At 40.4% G+C, this 18713-nt stretch overlaps 1 protein-coding gene across 1 annotated transcript in view; it reads right to left on the reverse strand.

Moving 5' to 3' along the window:
* The window catches only part of ELL2 (elongation factor for RNA polymerase II 2), a 49144-nt gene that overhangs the window by 19186 nt on the left and 11245 nt on the right, over positions 1-18713 (reverse strand). The window contains exon 3 of the mRNA XM_085212992.1: positions 4503-4624. Coding sequence (XP_085069118.1) covers positions 4503-4624 — 122 coding nt within the window. The remainder of the gene's footprint in view (positions 1-4502; positions 4625-18713) is intronic.

Below are 18713 nucleotides of genomic sequence, written 5' to 3' on the forward strand. Positions count from 1 at the left end.
ATTCTGCAAACCAGACATCGTTGTTTTATCAATGTTATCTGCCAATATATTTACAATATTCTCATATAATCACATTCAAGAGGCAAGCTCAGGATAGTATGAGTTGCTACACAAAAAACTACTGTATACTACTCAGATTACAATGCAAACTAAGTAGACTGACATCCAAACTATAAGCACTATATGCCTGTAAGCAGGCATGCCCAACCCGCAGCCCACAGGCTGCATGATGCCCAGCACAGCTGGCAGTGTGGTCCAGCCCCTGCCATGTGCCATCATGGAGGTGGCTCTTCACAGCGGAGTGGCCCCAGGCACACACCCGTTGCTCAGCAACAACCAAACTACTGGTGTGCTATTAACACTGCGTCGACTGAAAGCAAGGCATGGGGAGGGCAGTGCTGACTCAAGTGATGGCAAATAACTGCTAAATACGGGGCTCTGAACAGCGAAGAATGCGCAGCTGTGCTTTCAGTTTTGATAAAGGAGTTTGAGAATAGGGTTCAAATCTGCCGAAAAAGTCACCAATTTATGTTTGTGATTCCATTTTCAGTTGATACACATACATTATCTGCAAATTTTCAAATGGAATGTATAGAGTTGCAATGAGACATTCAACTCAAAAATCTGATCGTGCCTCTTCATTAGACTTTCACATTTCCCTCTTATATCCCTTGCTTCACAATCATACTTTATTCAGTGTCATTGCTTTTTGGCACTGTGTACATTTGTGAACAATAACTTGCAAGGATGAAGCACAGGAAGACTAAAATTTCATCAGAAATCTCTACTGAACGTTTTGAGAGCTCACTGAGAACTGCAACCCTTGACATCCAACTTGACTGATGCATCAATTTCACAAAAACATTGTCAAATATCCCATTAGTTTTATGGGTTTGTTCCTCTCTGTTTTTGTTGTTTTTTTTTTCCTAAGGTTTTAATAAATATATTAAAATTCTTTGTCATTTATATATTGACAATATTGTATATTTTACAAGAGCTATTCTGAAAATAATACCTCCTATTTTATGATGTCAGAGGCAGATGGTGGTGGTACAGCAGCAGAGGTTGGACTTTCCTGCTAACATCCCATTACATGTTGTTGCCGTGTGACAGATGGCAATAGAGGACTGGTCTGACAAAATGGCACCTGACATGGAGGTGCAGATGCAGTAAAGGTGTGTGACTGAAAAAATGGTACCCACTGACATTCATCAGCACTTGCTGAATGTTTATGGAGACCAAACAGTGAATGTGAGCACAATGAGGCAGTGGGTGGTGTTTTCAGCAGTCGCAACAGTGACAGTGGGTCCCCTTTGCTGGTGCAGATTTTTATGAGTGCAGCAGGCTGGCTCTTGTTCATCGCAGGTGAAAAATGCACAGCTAATGGTGGTTACTGTGTTGAAAAAAGAGTATTTAGTAGTTGAGAATTTGCTCTATCAAATAGCTTTATTGTGCTCTTTGTATCTATTGAGTTTCCATGGAAATAAATAGGAGGCATTATTTTGGAGTAACATATAAATGTAGCCCAGTACAATTCCTTTTCACTCAGTGTGGCTCAGGAAAAAAAAAGTTGGACACCCATGCCTAGAGCCTTCTTAAGTCATGCTCAGCAATTAGTTAAATGCATATTTGAAAGTCACCTGCTTCCTCTGCCTTTGACAGGCAGAGGTCTTGCCCATCACTGTTTAAGTCCCTGTAAGGTTCAAGGGACGTAAGCCAGACTTTCCCTAAAGCTTGCATGCTATTTGCTATCCTGAATTGTCTCAGGATCCCCTGCTGACTCATTGTTTGATAGCAACCTGCAGCACTTGCGGTTTAACTATCTGCTTCTCTGGGGATGTGTATTTAAAGAAGGGACAGTTAGATCAAAGCCCCACACAACAGGAAAGAATGCAAGACCAGGTATGGTGTCTCCTCAGCAAAGTTCAGGTGGGCATCAGGTTTCTGAAGAAGCACAGTCCTCTAGGATTTCTGCCTTGTGTTCACAGCAGCTGCAGAAATCAGCAGTGGCTCATGGACAGAGGTGTCAGCAGTTCCAAACTAAGTGAAGAGGGAGATTTTCCCCAGAACTGCTTCCCCATTTCTCCTGGATAAGTTTAAATGCATTTTTACAGTGTAATACACTCAGCCAGATGAGCACATGTAGCCTAGATAACCTATGTAGCCTAATAGCAACTTAGTTTAGCCTGGTTTAGTGATTATGGCTGTTAACAATTATTTTGTGTAGCACTCACCTTAGCAACACCTCCAACCAGAGAAAGGATGCTAGGCTGCACTAGCCCAAAACATTCTGGACAACCCTAAAGATGATTTGAATCACCTAGTAAAGGTTCCATAAAGAAAGAGTGAGGAACATTTGGCACCTTGTTTCTTAATTTACCAAGTTGTTTCTGAAAGTCATGAAGGTTTGACATCTAGTTTCTTAACTTACCAAGTTGTTTCTGAAAGTCACAAAGGTAGACCAAGCCAAGTCACTGCACAGTATTTCAAGATACAGCTACAATTTTGTCCAACCAAAGCCCAGAGCTGTATTTTTGGCATTATTTCTTGCTCCAAAATCACAGCATTTACAAAATAAAATAGTTCTTGCCATCTAGAGCACAAATTCTATCTACTGCACATTTCCTAGAACATTGCTGTCTTTATGCACCATAGGAACTGAACAGTTCAAGAAGGACCATCACCAATACCAAAGCATCACGCACTGGTCAGCAGCATGTAGTATGCTACCACCATGTAGGACTGTAGCGGCCTGACATGAAGTCAAGAAGATAAGGGGTTCCGTGTGGCAAGCCTAGAGCATGGTACAGCTCCCAAACCAGCTATAAAATATTCCAGAACAAGCAAAGATTGATCAGAGCTCAGAACAGGCTTATACCATGGGAGCTTCTGAGCACTGACCAAGGGCACTGTGCAATCTACTGCAGAATAGACTGCAAAACTTCAGCCAGTTTTGAAGCCAGACCCACCTTCAGCAGGAAACCAAATACTCCCCAGAAGTTCCTTATGAATTATTTTTTAAAATGATTCTGCATAAAATACTTGAACAGATCAAGAGCTGACTACAAAGGAACTGGTGAAAGCTCATCTGAATTAGATTTTGCAGAGCCACATTCAAAGTATATAGGCATACTATTCAGAATTATTTCTAACTAAAAGTTCTTAAATTTAGTCTTACTTATAAAATGAATTCAGTTTAGTTTAACTGAATCTGCTCCTTCCCAAACAACAAAGAGCCCACAGAGAGGTTTGGTGAAACAATGGAGTCAGATTTGAGGACCCCTGTACATTGGCTAAAGAAGGAGCCTGATGCAGTATCTCTCAGAAAAAAAGATTTTTATGAGTCCTCCACAATGGCTCTCCTGAAGGTCTCTTAAAGATTTTCTAATTGGGAGCTGGCAGCAGCCTCGGTATACCAGCAGCTGCAGTACATGTGCAGTGCTTTCAATCAGACAAAAGAAAGAAGAAGCAAGACCTCTCAACCCAACATGCACTCCTGTAGGCTTACTTTGTGCCTCAGCAGATGTCTGACCCCTTGCAGACACAAGTTAAACAAAAAAAGAAACACCAAAACACACCACTCCAAACTTGAAACCACTAAACCATTCAGCTTTTAGTGGTTCCATCAGTTACATGAATTCACAGAAAGGCTGCATTGTAGTAAAAGAAAACTAACACAGAGAAGGAGGATGTTTAGAGATCTTCTGTCAGGCAGAGGGCTATTCAATCAGCTCATTTTCATACTGCTGGCAAAATTCTCTATCTAGACAAAACCCATGTTTCCAGAGTAAGGGCAGAGGCTTTTCTTTGACCACAAACATAATTAGCAACTTTCTGAGACACGCTTGAGTGGCTGTTTGCTATCAGCTTCCAATGTAATTACACAAAATCTGCCTGCAACATCCTAATAAATAAGATGGACAATTGTTCACATCAATGCTACACTAAGCGCATCATCGTAGGGGCTGAGGCAAACTTGGCATAGAAAGATGGTATTTTCTTGGCCTTTTAGACATTAACACTTTTTACTTTGACTGAAATGAATCAGGACAAAGTGCTTCTGTACTGCGGTTGGGCTCTGAAGTGCAGCAGTCATGCAGTTATGGGTAAGGTCACTGACTTATGCGGTTCTTAAAGTCAGACAACTATCCATTATAGCTATCCTACTAGCATGCTGCCAGTTACATTTACATATGGTTGGAGAATGGACCTGGTCTAGCTTGAATGATATGGAACTCTAAATGCTTTTAAAAATAGCATGAAGAGGTGAAAAATTACTCAAAGCTTCTTCTTTTTAAAGCAAAACCAAAATAACTCCATGTAAAAGCTAGTATTTATAATGAACAAAAAATTATGCTACTGCTAGGAACTTTTTTTTTTTTTTTTTTTTTTACTGCAGCTCATCACTAAGAGCATGCATCTGTTAAAGATTTTTGCTACATGCTCAAAGCCACAGAATCTGATTAGATTCACCATGAAAGAAAATGTTAAGTAAGACTTACCTTGAGGCAGTTTGCTGGACACAGTCAAAGCTTCCCTGAGGGTTATCTTTGCCAACATTTGACAAGTAGAAGTTAAATGTATGCGATTCATTTGGGTGATCAACTTTGGGAATTTTAATAAGCTAAAAGGAAAAGAAAATGTTTATGTAAGGACTTCCAGCTAAATTCCTTTGCTTGTCATTAGCTACAATATAAGAGTCTTCTCAGAATTTACTTCTGAAAGAGAAAATGTTTCAATTTCAAAAGTTTTAGCATGTTTTCAGTGACATCACCAAAAAGTCTGATCTGGCATAACTCTACCTCTGAAAACAGCACCAGCTATATGCAGCAATTGTATTTGTACCAGAAAAGCTACAGTCACTCAGCATCCAATTCAGCAAAGCATTCAAATAAGAAGTGATCTCTTCTGATTTAGTGGAATTAATATGCATGTGCTTAACTTTATATGCAAGTATCTGAGTACAGTTAAACAGACTGAAGATCAGCTAACACAACAGAGCAAAACAACGTGCACAGACCAACTTTGTGATTTATGCAGTCCTAATGAGCCATGTCCTGGAGTTAGATACAAGAAGAAACAGCAACACCTTAACTGCAAGACTAAAGTTTCTTAAATTATCAAACATGAACAACTTCAACAGATAACAAAAGCCTTTTTGCTTTGCTTAGCTCTGGATTCAGTTATTTGCATAAATGTGAAGTGTAAATAGTTTTTGGTACATTTAGTCAGAAACAATAAAACTTGATTTCCTTGGCTGAGCTAATTATTTAGTAAAGAATGTGCCACATTCTGCTGGAGCTGAAAAATGTAAATATGGGAAATTGTTAAAATGTTTATTGGCAGACACAGATTTTTCAATGTGCTGTTTTATAAAAGCATGCACACACACACACACACACAAAACTGCCATTCAAACACCTTACTCTGAAGGTGAAATTAGCTTGCATAAAGTCAAATAAGCTGTTCTGAAATTTGCTTGTTCTGAATTTTTAATGAAATAAATTATGAACAAGAAAATTTTTGAAAAACAATATTCAACAGTCTTAGAAATCTTTCTCTTATCATTTTGCTTGTGAAATTGTCCAGTCTTCATAAAAGTCAAGATCATTCGCACAAAGTACGGATAATTGAGTCTTTCAGTTTTATATTTTAATTATCAGTACTGGCAGAACTTAGCAACAGCTTTTTGCAGTGGCTGGACACGGAGAAAGACAAGGCATGTGAACGCTGTATTCTTTTACTCAAGATCTAAAGTAGTATTCTCAAAAGAGCAATGTAGGCATTTGAACTAAGAGATAAAACAAGATACCAGATGCATAATGTCGGATTATATATGCAGCTTTACCTTGTGACTGTTAAGAAGATTACTACAGAGTAACCATCAACCTAAAAAGATCATAGAGACACAGGTGACACTAAAATTCTACATTCTATAAAATTATCACTGACAGAATGTTTCAATTCACTGATTTTACGATATGCAGCAGGTGTGTATGCATGGATTTGACAGCACCATATGTAGTGGATTGGGGATTCAATCCATTGTAGAAGATATGATGTGTTTTTAGCCTGATGTAGTTTCTGGAAAAATGGTAAATATGTAATATAATTGGTCAAAGGCTGCCCTTCTCAAATTGCAGCCAAATAGGTAGGTAATTGTTGCTGCATATGCTTGCACTTCATTCTCAAAATGTTGAGGCAAATTTTTATTTCCTATTCATCAGCTAAAACAATCTATATGCATGCAATGGCTCCAAGAGGTAATATCAACATCAGAATATCTGCACCTAAAAGTTTAGAAGAATACATTTTAAAAGATGTTTGTTGCTGTTCCACTCCCTTCAGCAAAGTATGATTTATTCTAGATGTTGAGAAAAACATAGATGAGGTATGAAGAAAAAATAAGTTTATCTCTAGAAATATACAAAGGAGATCACCATCTGAGTTTGCTGAAATTGAAACCCTGAATCTTCTTAAGGCTTCCTCTCGTTCCCTCTCACCCACTTTCATAAGAAAGTCACTGATGATGGCTTTCCAATTTAATCAGGAGGGCTTTAAACTAGAGTTGCTGGGGGTGGGGATCCTCAAATCACTGCACTTTGAGGTTCACAATGGCAATGGATGCCCTGGGCTTGGAGTAGGATCATAGGCCAGTAAGACAGCACCTGAAGTTCAGGATAAGGGAACTCTAATTGGTAAATCAGCCTCACTGAGAGCACAAATCAAGCACCTGTACAGCAGTGAGTGGAGCATGGGGAAAAAGGAGGAGTTGCAGGCATGTGCATGCCTACAGGGCTATGATGTCAGTGACATCACTGAGATGTGGTGAGATGACTCTTATGACTGGAATGTAGGAATAGATGTTTATAAGCTATTTAGGAAAGACAGGCAGAGAAGAAGGTGACGGGGTGTTGCCCTCTACATCAGTAACTAGCTGGAGTCCATGGAGCTCCACCTGGGACAGACAAAGAGCTGACACAGAGCTTATGAGTTAGGGTTAAAGGGAAGGCAGGGGAAGGAGACATCATACAGGCTGCCTGATCAGGAAGATCAAGTGGATGAGGCTCTCTATAAACAGATAGGACAGCTTCATGTTTACAAAACATGGTTTTCATGAGGGATTTCAACAACTCAGATATTTGTTAGAGGGACAACACAGCAGTGCACCAGAAATCAAAGCGGTTCCTGGAATGTGTTGATGATAACTTCCTCTTCCAAGTAGTACAGAAACCCATGAGAAAAGGTGCTATGATGGACCTTGTCCTCACTAACAAGGAAGATCAGGTGAGTAACATGAAGTCCAAGGGCTGCCTTAGCAGTAGAGACCATGAAATGGTGGAGATCAAAATCCCCAGGGTGACTAAGAGGATGCACAGCAAGCTTGCAACTCTGGACTTCAAGAGAGCAGAACTTTGAACTCTTTAGGGAACTGCTTTGCAGAGCGACATGGGAGAAAAGTTCTGGAGGGAATAGGGGTCCAAGAAATCTTGTTGGTATTCAAGTACCATTTCCTCCAAGCCCAGAAGCAGTGTATCCCGAGAAAAAGGAAGGCAAGCAAGAATGCCAGGAGACCTCTGTGGATCAACAAGGAGCTCTTGGACTTAGTTAAGCTCAAAAAGAAAGTCTATAGGGAGTGAAACAGGTTACCTGGGAGGACTACAAAGAAGCTGTCTGAGCAGCTAGGGATCAGATTAGGAAAGTAAAATCTAGACAGAATTGAATCTAGCCATGGACATAAAGAGAACAAGAAGAAATGCTACAGTTTTCCTTTTAATCAGTATTAAAAAGAAGGTCAGGGAGGATGTGGTTCCTCTCTGGAAGGAAACCAGAGACCTGGTCTCGAGGGATACAGAGAAGGATGAGATGCTCAATGACTTCCTGGCCTCAGCTTTCATTGGCAAGGGCTCTAGTCACACCACTCACGTTGCAGAAGGCAATGGTAAGAAGTTAGATCTGCCTGCTGTAAGTGAAGATCAGGTTTGAGATCATCTAACAAATATGAGGGTGCACAAGACCATGGGACCCAATGAGATCCATCCACATATTCTGAGGGAACTGGCGGATAAAGTTGCCAAGCCACTATCCATCATATTTGAAAGGTCATGGCAGTCTGGTGAAGTCCCCACTGATTGGAAAAGAGAAAACATAACCTGGACAAGATCCAGGAAACTACAGGTCAGTCAGTTTCACCTCTTTGCCTGGTAAGATCATGGAGCAGATCCTCTTGAAGGCCCTAGTAAGGTACATGGAAAAATAAAGATGAGGTGGCTGGTGGTAACCAACAAAGAAAAAAAAAAAAAAGTAGATTTGACGGAGGGATCACTTTCTGGATAAGGAATTGGCTGGATGGTCACACGCAGAGAGTTGTGGTCAGTGTTTAAATGTCCAAGTGAAGACCAGTGATGAGTAGCATTTCTCAGAGATCAGTGTTGGGACTGGTGTTATTTAACTTCTTTGCAGGCAACGTGGACAGTGTGATTGAGTGAACCCTCAGCAAGTTTGCAGAGGACACCAAGCTGAGTGGTGCAGTTGACAAGCTAGAGGGAAGGGATGCCATCCAGAGGGACTTGAACAGGCTTCAGAGGTGGGCTCATGCCAACCTCATGAAGTTCAACCAGGCCAAGTGCAAGGTCCTGCATCTTGGGCAATTGTAAGTGCAGATACAGGCTGGGTAGAGAATGGCTTGAGAGCAGCCATTCTGAGTAGAATGGATTTGGGGGTGATGAAAGATGTGACAAGACCTGGCAATGTGTGCTTGCAGACCAGTAGGCCAACTGTATCCTGAGTTGTATTGAGAGAAGCATGACTAGCAGGTTGAGGGAAGTGATTCTACCCCTCTACTTTGCTCTTGTGAGACTCTACCTGGAGTACTGTGTTCAGTTCTGGAGCACCCAACGAAAGAAGGACATGAAGTTGTTGGAGCAGATCCAGAGGAGGGCCTCAGAGATGATCAGAGGGCTAGAGAACCTCCCCTCAGAGGACAGGCTGAGAGATATAGGGCTTTACAGCCTTCAGAAGAAGAGGCTCCAAGGAGACCTTGTTGTGGCCTTCCAGTAGCTGAAAAGGGCCTACAGGAAAGTTGTGGAGGGACTTTTTATAAGGATGGGTAGCTACAGGACAAGAGGAAATGGTTTTAAACTGGAAAAGAGTAGATTTAGGCTCAATATTAGGAAGAAGTTATTAGAGTGTTGAGACTCTGAAACAGGTCACCCAGTGAGGTTGTCATTGTCCCCTTCCTGGAAGCACTGAAGGCCAGGCTGGATGGAGCTCTGAGCAACCTGGTCTAAGAGGTATCCCTGCCTAAAGCAGGGGGAGAGGGGGGTGAAACTAGATGATCTGAAAGGTCCCTTCCAACCTAAACGATTCTATGATGATGAGGGAATCAACTGCTGCCACTTATGTGGCAGGTTTCTTCTCATAAGCAAATAAAATATGTAGAAATTTACTTTCCTCCTCCATTTTCATGATATATTTTTCAGAAACTTTGCAAGAACCAAAGAATCATTAATCAGGCACTCACTAATTTGGATGAAGTGAAAGCAAGAATTTTTGAGGAATTTCTGTGCTTGAAGACTTCAAAAAAGGCAGAATAACCAATCTGAGAATAAAAAAAATATATTTTTTATCTTTAATTCCAAAATATTATTTAATTTGTAATAAAGCAGATGCAAGATTCTCATCTTTGTGATTTTTTTTTCTGTAAAGTTCTTATCAGTTAGAAATCACTTTTAAAGAACTCAAAATAACAATAGTCAATGGGTGACAGCGGTTGCTAATTCAGCTTGACATGGTGTTTCTTCCAAAGGTTAACTAAGCCAGTAAATTGAAGGACTCAGCAGATGCTGCAACAGCTTTTGAAAAGAACCCTTTCAGAATATCCACACGTAAAGAGCTTTGTCCCTTAAACAAGGGAAAGCAATGAAAAAAGTCTGCCATGTCTCAGTTTAATAAACACTAGAAAAGTTCTGAGGGAAGAAGAACATTTTAATTTATATTAAATGCAATTAAATCAGATGATTTTCCATACTCTAGTTAAAAAATGGAAGCTGAAACATTTAGGAAACTGAATGAAGTATTGAATCTGTAGGTGATACAAAACCGGCAGGGACAAAGTACATGAAAATCGAGCTAAAATTCAAAGTTGTCATGAAAAACTAGAAAGTAAGTTTGAAAACTGGAACATACTATCATTCAAAAGCAGCTGTGCAAAGTAACTCATTTTAGAGTAAAAACATGGGAATCAGCTTATACAAATGCAGCTCTTCAGAAAACGCTCTACTGTTCGGCAGAACATGAAGACAAGTCAGCAGTACTGTGCTTTTCCAGCACCTGGATATAAACCCAAATACTGCAATAGAAAGCAGCAGTCTGAACCGCAGCAAGACGGCCTGAGCTGTGCTTGAGAGCTGTTTCCTTTGATCTGTTTTCCAGTTATATGCAGGTTACTGCTGCTTTTGCAATTATTCTATTAACTTGCTGATAACCTGTAAATTTGCAAAAATTACCCCAAATGTTTGAAATCCAGCTTTACTGCTGTTGACACATTTACTATTTCTTTCTGCATCTTGCAAGACTAAAGTAGTCTGACTCATCAAATTCTGGAAATAAGGCTCCTTTCTTAACAAATGGTCCTGCTTTTATACTATAAGTTTATATCATGCAGTTCTGAGAAGTTCAACATACAATTAAAGTATTTTTGGCTTAATCAGAATTCAGATAATACATTCAGCTTGAGAAAAGCAGAGTGGCCAAAAGTTTCTTTTGCCTATTTGAGCTATACTTTCTGAAGAACTTTAAGGAATATTTATTAGTAAAGTACATATTGCAAATGCATAAATCTATAATAGAAAATATTTTTTAATTTGTATCAGGAAGCAGCACCACAAGCCAGTTGTCAGTGCTTTTGTTTCAGAAAAGCTGTTTTATGTTCATTTTCAGCCTTCCACACATAAAGGGCATCCTCACTGATCTAGTGGGCAGCAACACCGCCCACAGCAAGGCATTGGAACTGAGTGGGTTTTAAGATCCCTTCCAACCCAAGCCATTTTGTGATTCTACAATAGGTGACGTGCAGTACTTTGAAATTTGCTGTATTTCCCAACAATGAAGAAAAGTCTTTCTGAACTGCAAACATTCAGCTTGGTACAATTCATTATTAATAGCTGATGACGTGCTCTTCCCCTAGAAAAAGAGAAGTCCTTGCTGCCCACCTTCATTAAACCTTCTTTATCCTTAGCAACAGACTACCAGACAAAGCAGTGAAAGAAAATGAGAAAGCCTGGAAGAGAAGTTGCATGTAGGTATATCTTAACTAAATAAAGTGCTCAAGTTGTGTCTAGACAAAGAAACAAGGTCACATTGAAAACAGCGGTATATGAACACCATCCAAAACAACTTTTCCCCTTACATTAGGTACCATTTTAGTGAAACGAGCCCTGCATCTGCCCCCTCTGCACTTGTTCCACTTTGAAGCATGTTAACAAACCGGTATGAGTTCCTGTGTCTGTAGCCCATATTCTTTCCAGAATACATACCAGCACAAGAAGACAGAGCATCATTTTTAGTTCTCACAGATGCCCACCTTACACAACCACAACATTTATCCTTGGCTGGAATACATAAAATATTCCTCATCGTAGCTAACAACTATTCATGCCTAAAATTCCTACTATCCCTGTGCTGCTGTCAGTATCACCCATCTCTTGCTTCTCCTGCATGGCGGTCAGTAGACAGCATTGGGAGACTGCAAACACTGAAGGAAAGCAAAAAGTTAAGATGCAGCTTCTGTACGGAGCTGAATACTTAGTTTTTCCATCAGGTTCTGCGCCTTAATGATCAGCTATTGTTTCAAACCCTTCCTTTTCTCATACTTCCTCTCTGCTTTACTTGAGCTGTTTTCTTATATCATTTTATCATCTGTGTCATCACCCTCATTCTTCATGGTTAAAGGAAATAAAGATTTCATTTCAACTATTTAGTGAATGCAATAACTAACAGTCTGTGAAAGGGGGTATGTGAAAAAAAAAAGGTCAGAAGACACTACAGAAGAGCTATTACCATTCTGGCAACAACATAATTGCTTGTTTAACTTGTAGAATTTGCACTACTTTAACAGAAGTGCACAGGAAGTCTTAGTATCAATGTCAAACACATCTGTCTAGGCTAACAGAGGTGCAGAAGTTTCTGTTTTCTAGATTCACACTGAAAAAACATGAGTGGCTGAACTGATCATTCTTAATTAAGGGCAGCTACAGGAAATTTGCTCCTTCTGTCTCCATTTACATAAAGAAAATGATTTCATCTATGCTTGCATAATTCAGAGACACAAATTTAATTAACCCCAGAATCTTCTCTCCCTGGCAGATTATTCAGATGAGCTGTGCAGTGAATGATTGGATAAGGGATCTACTGCTTTCAAGTACCATAGCACAGACAAGTTGCAGGCGTCACTGCACCAGCCCAGAACATATCAGCTGTCTTGATTCTGTTGCCAAAAGCAAAAAAAACCCCAAAAAACTCTTAAAAGAATAATTGTTACCAGTGCCTGAATCTCCAGCATTGTTATTATCTTTTAGGACAGGAATATCAGGAAAGACTCTTAATACTGCTTATGTCCATTTAACAACGTACAGTGAGCTTTTACAATGCAGCAAAGCCTGCCAAACAAGTGGTTGCCAGCAAGAAGCACGGCTCCAACACCACACATTCCTCCCACTTCCCTTGGGATAACCCTGGTCTCATGCCTGTACCAGTCCTGCAGACAGGCCTTCTTTTCCTACAGCATCACTAGGTACAACACAAAACCACTGGTGCATCAGTGGACAACAGAAGTGCCCATAAATACAGCAGAGCATAGAACAGTAAGGATACTGAACCTATAGCATGGTACAAGCTATCAAGATACCAGCTTGGATATGCTAAAGGAAATACCAGTAAGAACTGAGTTGGTACAAGGTTCTGAAGAAAACAAAACAAAACAAAACAAAACAAAACTTCACATTTTCAGCACAAGTTGTAGATGACAAATGGGAGAACGGATATTCTGTAGAGGTTTAGTTTTAAAATTTCTGCACTTTTGAAGATGAAGACTTAAGGACAAAGTGGTAAAGCCTTCTGCTGTTTGAAAACACACACACGCACCAAAAAAAAAAAAAAAAAAAAAAAAAAAAAAAAAAAAAAGGAGGTAAAGTGAAAATAATCTTCCATATCCAAGTGACAAAATTTACAATTCAAAACCAAATCTGATAATCTCAAAGCAATTATTTGCATGGCCTATCATCTCAGCAGCACTATGTGGCACACAGTGGGCATCCTGTTTCAATTTCTTTTCTCCCAATCCACTGCTGCAAGACAAAGCTCACACTTGCAGAACCTTGTGCATTTCCACATTGCTCTAATGTGTGCTCAGAAAGGCATGTGTGCCCCTATCGGGTCTCACTGTCATCATCTACCAGGTTGAAGTGCTTGACACCATTGCTAAGAGCACCCAATTCTTTGCAGCCTACTTTAAAACATTATCTCAAAAACTATACACTCAAATTGCTTTGCAACTTCTTCCCATTCAATGGGTTTAGTAATAGAGAACATCAACTAGAACAACTCACATCCTTGACTTTAATCTCTTCCTCTTCACCATCCATTTCAGGATCCTTCATTACTCTCTCCCACTCACATATCATTCTCACTGGTTCTTTTCTTTTAATAACAGTTTCCATAATTTTCTCTGAACAATCCTGTACAGACTCTCTCCTTTGAAAGAAACCACTTTGCAGATTGTTTGGGTTATAGTTTTATTTCATTTCAGTCTTTTGCATCATTCCTGACAATGTCATGCACTGTTGTAGTGTCCTTAATTCAGGACAGACATATTATGCTTCCCAAGCCTGAGTCATTTCGTATCATTTGCTTCTGAATACATCTACCCACTCTCTCCACTTGTTCTCTCACAGCCTGCAACATGTCACAAACATTGGAGGCATCCACAGCGCTCTATTTTGGGGTACTTCTGCTTAGCAGATACATGTAAGTCCCCCCCTTTTTCTTCTCAGAATTACCCCAAACTGACTCCTCTAACCAGCTCTGTTCCCACAAGTCATTACTGCTACAGGTGATGTCTGGAAGCCCACAGGCCTGGACTCAGACCTGCTCCCTGTCCTGCACAGGTCTCCACCAACACTCAACTTAGTCTGTGAGCCTCTCCCAGATCCACCACTTGGTCAGAAATTATTGAGTTACATGGCAAAGCCCTGCAAGTTAGGTTCCTACTCTGACAGAACTTTTGGGTTAATCCATTTCTTCAGCTGCTTTTCCATCTGAAGTTTACTGCAGCTTTTCCAGATCAGAGCTTTATCTGTCAGGAGGCAAACACAGGAGTGATGTACTGCTGCCAGGAAAGGGCTCAGCAGGGGTGTTCTGTCAGACTGTATAGAACTTCCCATTGTACAGAACCCATGAGGAATTATTTTTACTATGGCATTATTTGGCTTTTGACTACACAGCTCTTGCCCAGGTACCTTGCTCCAAGCTTAAAACTTTGATTATTAGATACCATTAATGTAGGTGCCCAGCTGGCACCTCCAAGGAGACAAATGTTCCAGAAAGTTACTTTACCATAACAAAGCCTCAAAAACCTGCTCTTATGGAAAATAACTGTTTAGCAATGATTTTTATTGTTTTCATTTTAATATTTGCAAATCCTTTTTGCCAAAAGCTGTTTTCTTCAAGGACCAAACCTCATCCTCCTCCTTTATTAGAGCCAGACTACAGAAGGTCAGTGGTCAGTGCTGCTTTCTAAAGAGAAATTAGGATGCCTCAGCCTGTCAAAAGTAGTATCATTACACATGAATGCCTTGCAAACAAATTTAAGTGCCTTACTACAAAAAACCCACTTGAAATGCATTTTACTAATTACACTGATCTACAGATAAATGAAGTAACCTAAAGGGAAAAAAAAATTCTAGTTCCAGCCCCACCCCACTTCCTTCCTGACGCTTTGGCCTCTTCTCTAAAAATCTAGTCTTTGCTCCCTCAAGTTTGCCTCTATGGATCAGTTCATCTTCCCAGGCCTTGGCATTACGGATGGTGCTCCTTTCAGTGCCACCCAACCAGAGCGTGACACCCATCTGCTGCTGAACAGCTCTCCTCAAATGAGGTCTGCAAACAGCCTTTCCAACACGTGGAGCCACACATGGGCCACACTGCTGCAACAAAGAAATGGCACACTTAAGCTCTGATGTCCTTCTGTACTGTTGGCAAGGATGCACTAGAGCCCTTCCTCCACTCTGACAGCTGTGCATTTCTTGCCAGAGTGATAATGCTCCTGGCTAGCAGCACAAGAGGAGCCAGTTCTGCAGGGAAGCACAGTAACGAGTACTTCCTAATGCAATGTTTTGGGTTTTCTTGGTGCAGGACAACCAGCATGGAGGGAGATAACAGGATTTGCACAAGAAGTAATTACAGTCAAGGGAGGACCAGAGATTTGCGTAGCAACAGAGACCATGGAAGGTAACTACTGTCCCCAGACTAGTGCCAGAGGTTGTGTTACAGCAAAAATGAACAAGAAAGAATACCACCAAGCTGACACAACGCATTGCAAAAACATGTAAGACAGTGGGCATTTCATATTGCTTTTAGAAAAATGTTTTTATGTCAAAGAATAAACCATAATTCCTGCAACATACAAAGAATATAAAAGATTCATTTTAAATTGTAATGGATAATTGAACCAAAACAGATACCATTTGGTAAATTTACAGAAATGTTTTCTATCCTCCCCAGGAGAGCCAAACCCATCCTTGGGCACATTACTGGTGGTCAGCAGAGCCAGCACTCCTCCACCCACAAACCAAGCCCCCAGAGATCATGTCCCTAAGATCAATAATGTTGATTTTGAATTATTTTGATGAGAATGCTGAATAGCGCTTCAGCATTTATGTAGAAGTAGGTGTTTTGACTTAACTAATATCATAGCAACGATATTTCCCTTAAGTCATTTGGAAACCATCTGAGTGGCAGTAATGAACATAAAATAACATAGCATTTGACAAAAGAAAAATGAAATCCTTAAGTCTACAAAGAGATATATGAATGAACGTAATTAGATATTTTTAAGCAAAGAACTCATAATTTCTCAAAAGTTATTTAAATTGTTACAGGACAGAGTATTTCAAAAGAAATAATTTCACTCTGCAAGGCAGATGAAGCATTTAATCTAGTTATAAGCAGTTGGTCTACTTATAAGCGAGATCAACTGCTAGATTTCCAATGTACTACTCATTTTCCCAAATCAGATGACCTGTTTTGTAGGCTGAGAGGAAGAAAAGCATCACTGTGCCTATCTCCTCTGCAGGTAGGAGTGGAAGCCCAATCATGCTGAAGGCACATGGACCACAGCAAGAAACTAGGCAAGCTGTCAGCTTTGGATATAGTGCAGTTGCCACAGATTATGTGTCCACCTAAGTGAGGAATGAGTGCAGTACAAGACACAGCAAAGAACGAAAAAAATACAAAAGTGAAACCACACAAGGAAAGCATGCCTACTTAGAACTCAGTGCTAACGTGGACTGCATACTGGGCTAGAAGCGGCTTGTTTTATTTATAGCTGTTTGTTAAAACTTATCCCCACTCTGCATTACAGTGAAAAGTCAGTTGGCAATACTGTAATTCCTCAGAGTTATTGTATCTAGAACAACACAGCTCCTACATTGACTGAGAACACGTAAGCCAAGATGTTTAATAACAACGTATTTCTTAAAAGCTAATCTCTACCACCTAAATGACCTACATCTTGCCTTTCCTCATCACCCTTGAGCTTCTTCAGATGGTACCACACATCATGCTCCGGACACTTCAGAAGTCAACGTTCCCAGTGGAAAGTTCTCTCCATTAGGGGCTGATCTGTGGCAATTTCAATACTTGCATATATTTTACAAGCCAGAAATGACAGAGTTCTTAGCTGGATACAAATTGTACAGGTACTGTTTCAGTCATTATCACACCGAAGGCATTTAGAGGCTAATAATACAGCACACACAGATTGTTATCATTCTGAATGTGGACCATCTTACTGCATCCCTGGTCTTTCTATGGTACCTTCCGAGCCTGCCAACACATATCCAGTGCTTTTCAGATGCCCTCAGGGTAACTCTGTCCTAAAACAGATGGAAAGCTAAGCTTGACAGTTTTTCTTTATTTATTTACTGGGTAAAGTAGCCACAGCAACACTCTGGCACCATACTTAGGTCCTTTTTAGAACATATGCATGAAACAGAAGTTCCTACTTTGCCTCTTCTAACCTGAGGCTCTTGTCTCAAGCTTCAGCTTCCCAACAACTTAATCCAACATGGCACCAGACCAACTCAAGCCAGCATACTCCTTTCCTTTCTCCACTTGAGCTCTACCCATGGAGGAAGATGAGTAGAACATGTAACTAGAGCCGAAATACTTAAAAGCCCGGATTCTTTTAAAGGCAATTCAGCATTGCATCCTAGAGTTATGCAGCAGCCTGGTCCCACAGACACCAAGAACATACCCCAGGATAGAAAGGCCTCTCATGGAAGCCCAGCAGCCTGGCCTGCAACTCCAAGCGTTCTGGAAACACTTAAAACATGGCAGTGCAATACAAATAAAATGGATTCTCATCATCTACCTTAATGAACTTAAACTATTATCCTTAGGTTAGACAATTAGGACCTAGAAATGTCCTGGAATAAGTTCCTTGGTTTGCACTGACCTAATTATGGATAGACTTGAGAAGTACCATTTTTGCTTCTGCAGCAAGTAGTGAAGTCCTATCAGATGTTTCCACTTCATGGACTATGGGAACAGGATTCACTGTTGACTTTTATAATCAAGAAAATTCAGCATTCTCTCTTGTGTTCAGTACCAGTCTGGACTTCCACAGCAGTCTGTGGAATCTACTGACCTAATAGATTATCGTGCACAGCTGTTAGGACATCTGTGTACTACACAGTGATATTACAGGGGTTCAAATGCATGACAATGAAAAAATCAGATATTTAGAGATGAGAAACAAAGCCTCCTCCAGCCTGGTAGTACCTGAAATCTCACATGCTGCTCCTGTAAGAATGCTATTTGAAAATGTGGGATAAATAAGGACATGAACTTTTGCAGAGAAAGAGCATAAAGAGGGTAGATCAAGTGTGCTAGCAATTTTTATTTTTGCAGTATATCACTTTCAGACCTTCAGGCCGATAGTTAGGTTACTTATTTATAATCCCATAACTTATTTTGAACTAAACAAAACCGTAACTTTTTCCAGGTTTTGTAAAAAAGAACAAAATGCACTCTGAAAGGTGGTTTTACGGTCATACAAAGGAATTGAGGAAAAATACAGGCAAATGCCAAAAGGGGATGATGATGTAATTCTTCTGACTGCCTCCCTGCTTGCAAGCACTCACTGATGAAAAGCTCGACCTGAGCCAGCAGAATGTGCCTGCAGCCCAGAAAGACAATATCATGGGCTGCATCAAAAGTAGCATGGACACCAAACAAAGAGAGTTGATTGTTCACCTCTACTCCACTCTCCCAAGATCCTGCCTGCAGTGCTGAGTTTGTCTCTAGGGATCCCACCACAAGAAAGATGTGGAGGTGTCAGACTGAGTCCAGAGAAGTCCACAGGAATTGACATAGGGCTGAAGCACCTGTCCTACAAAGTGAAGTTGTTAAGTGGAGAAGTGAAAGTTCAGAAG

Source organism: Meleagris gallopavo, chromosome Z (assembly GCF_905368555.1).
Source record: "Meleagris gallopavo chromosome Z, MGAL_WU_HG_1.1, whole genome shotgun sequence".
Lineage (NCBI taxonomy): Eukaryota > Metazoa > Chordata > Aves > Galliformes > Phasianidae > Meleagris > Meleagris gallopavo.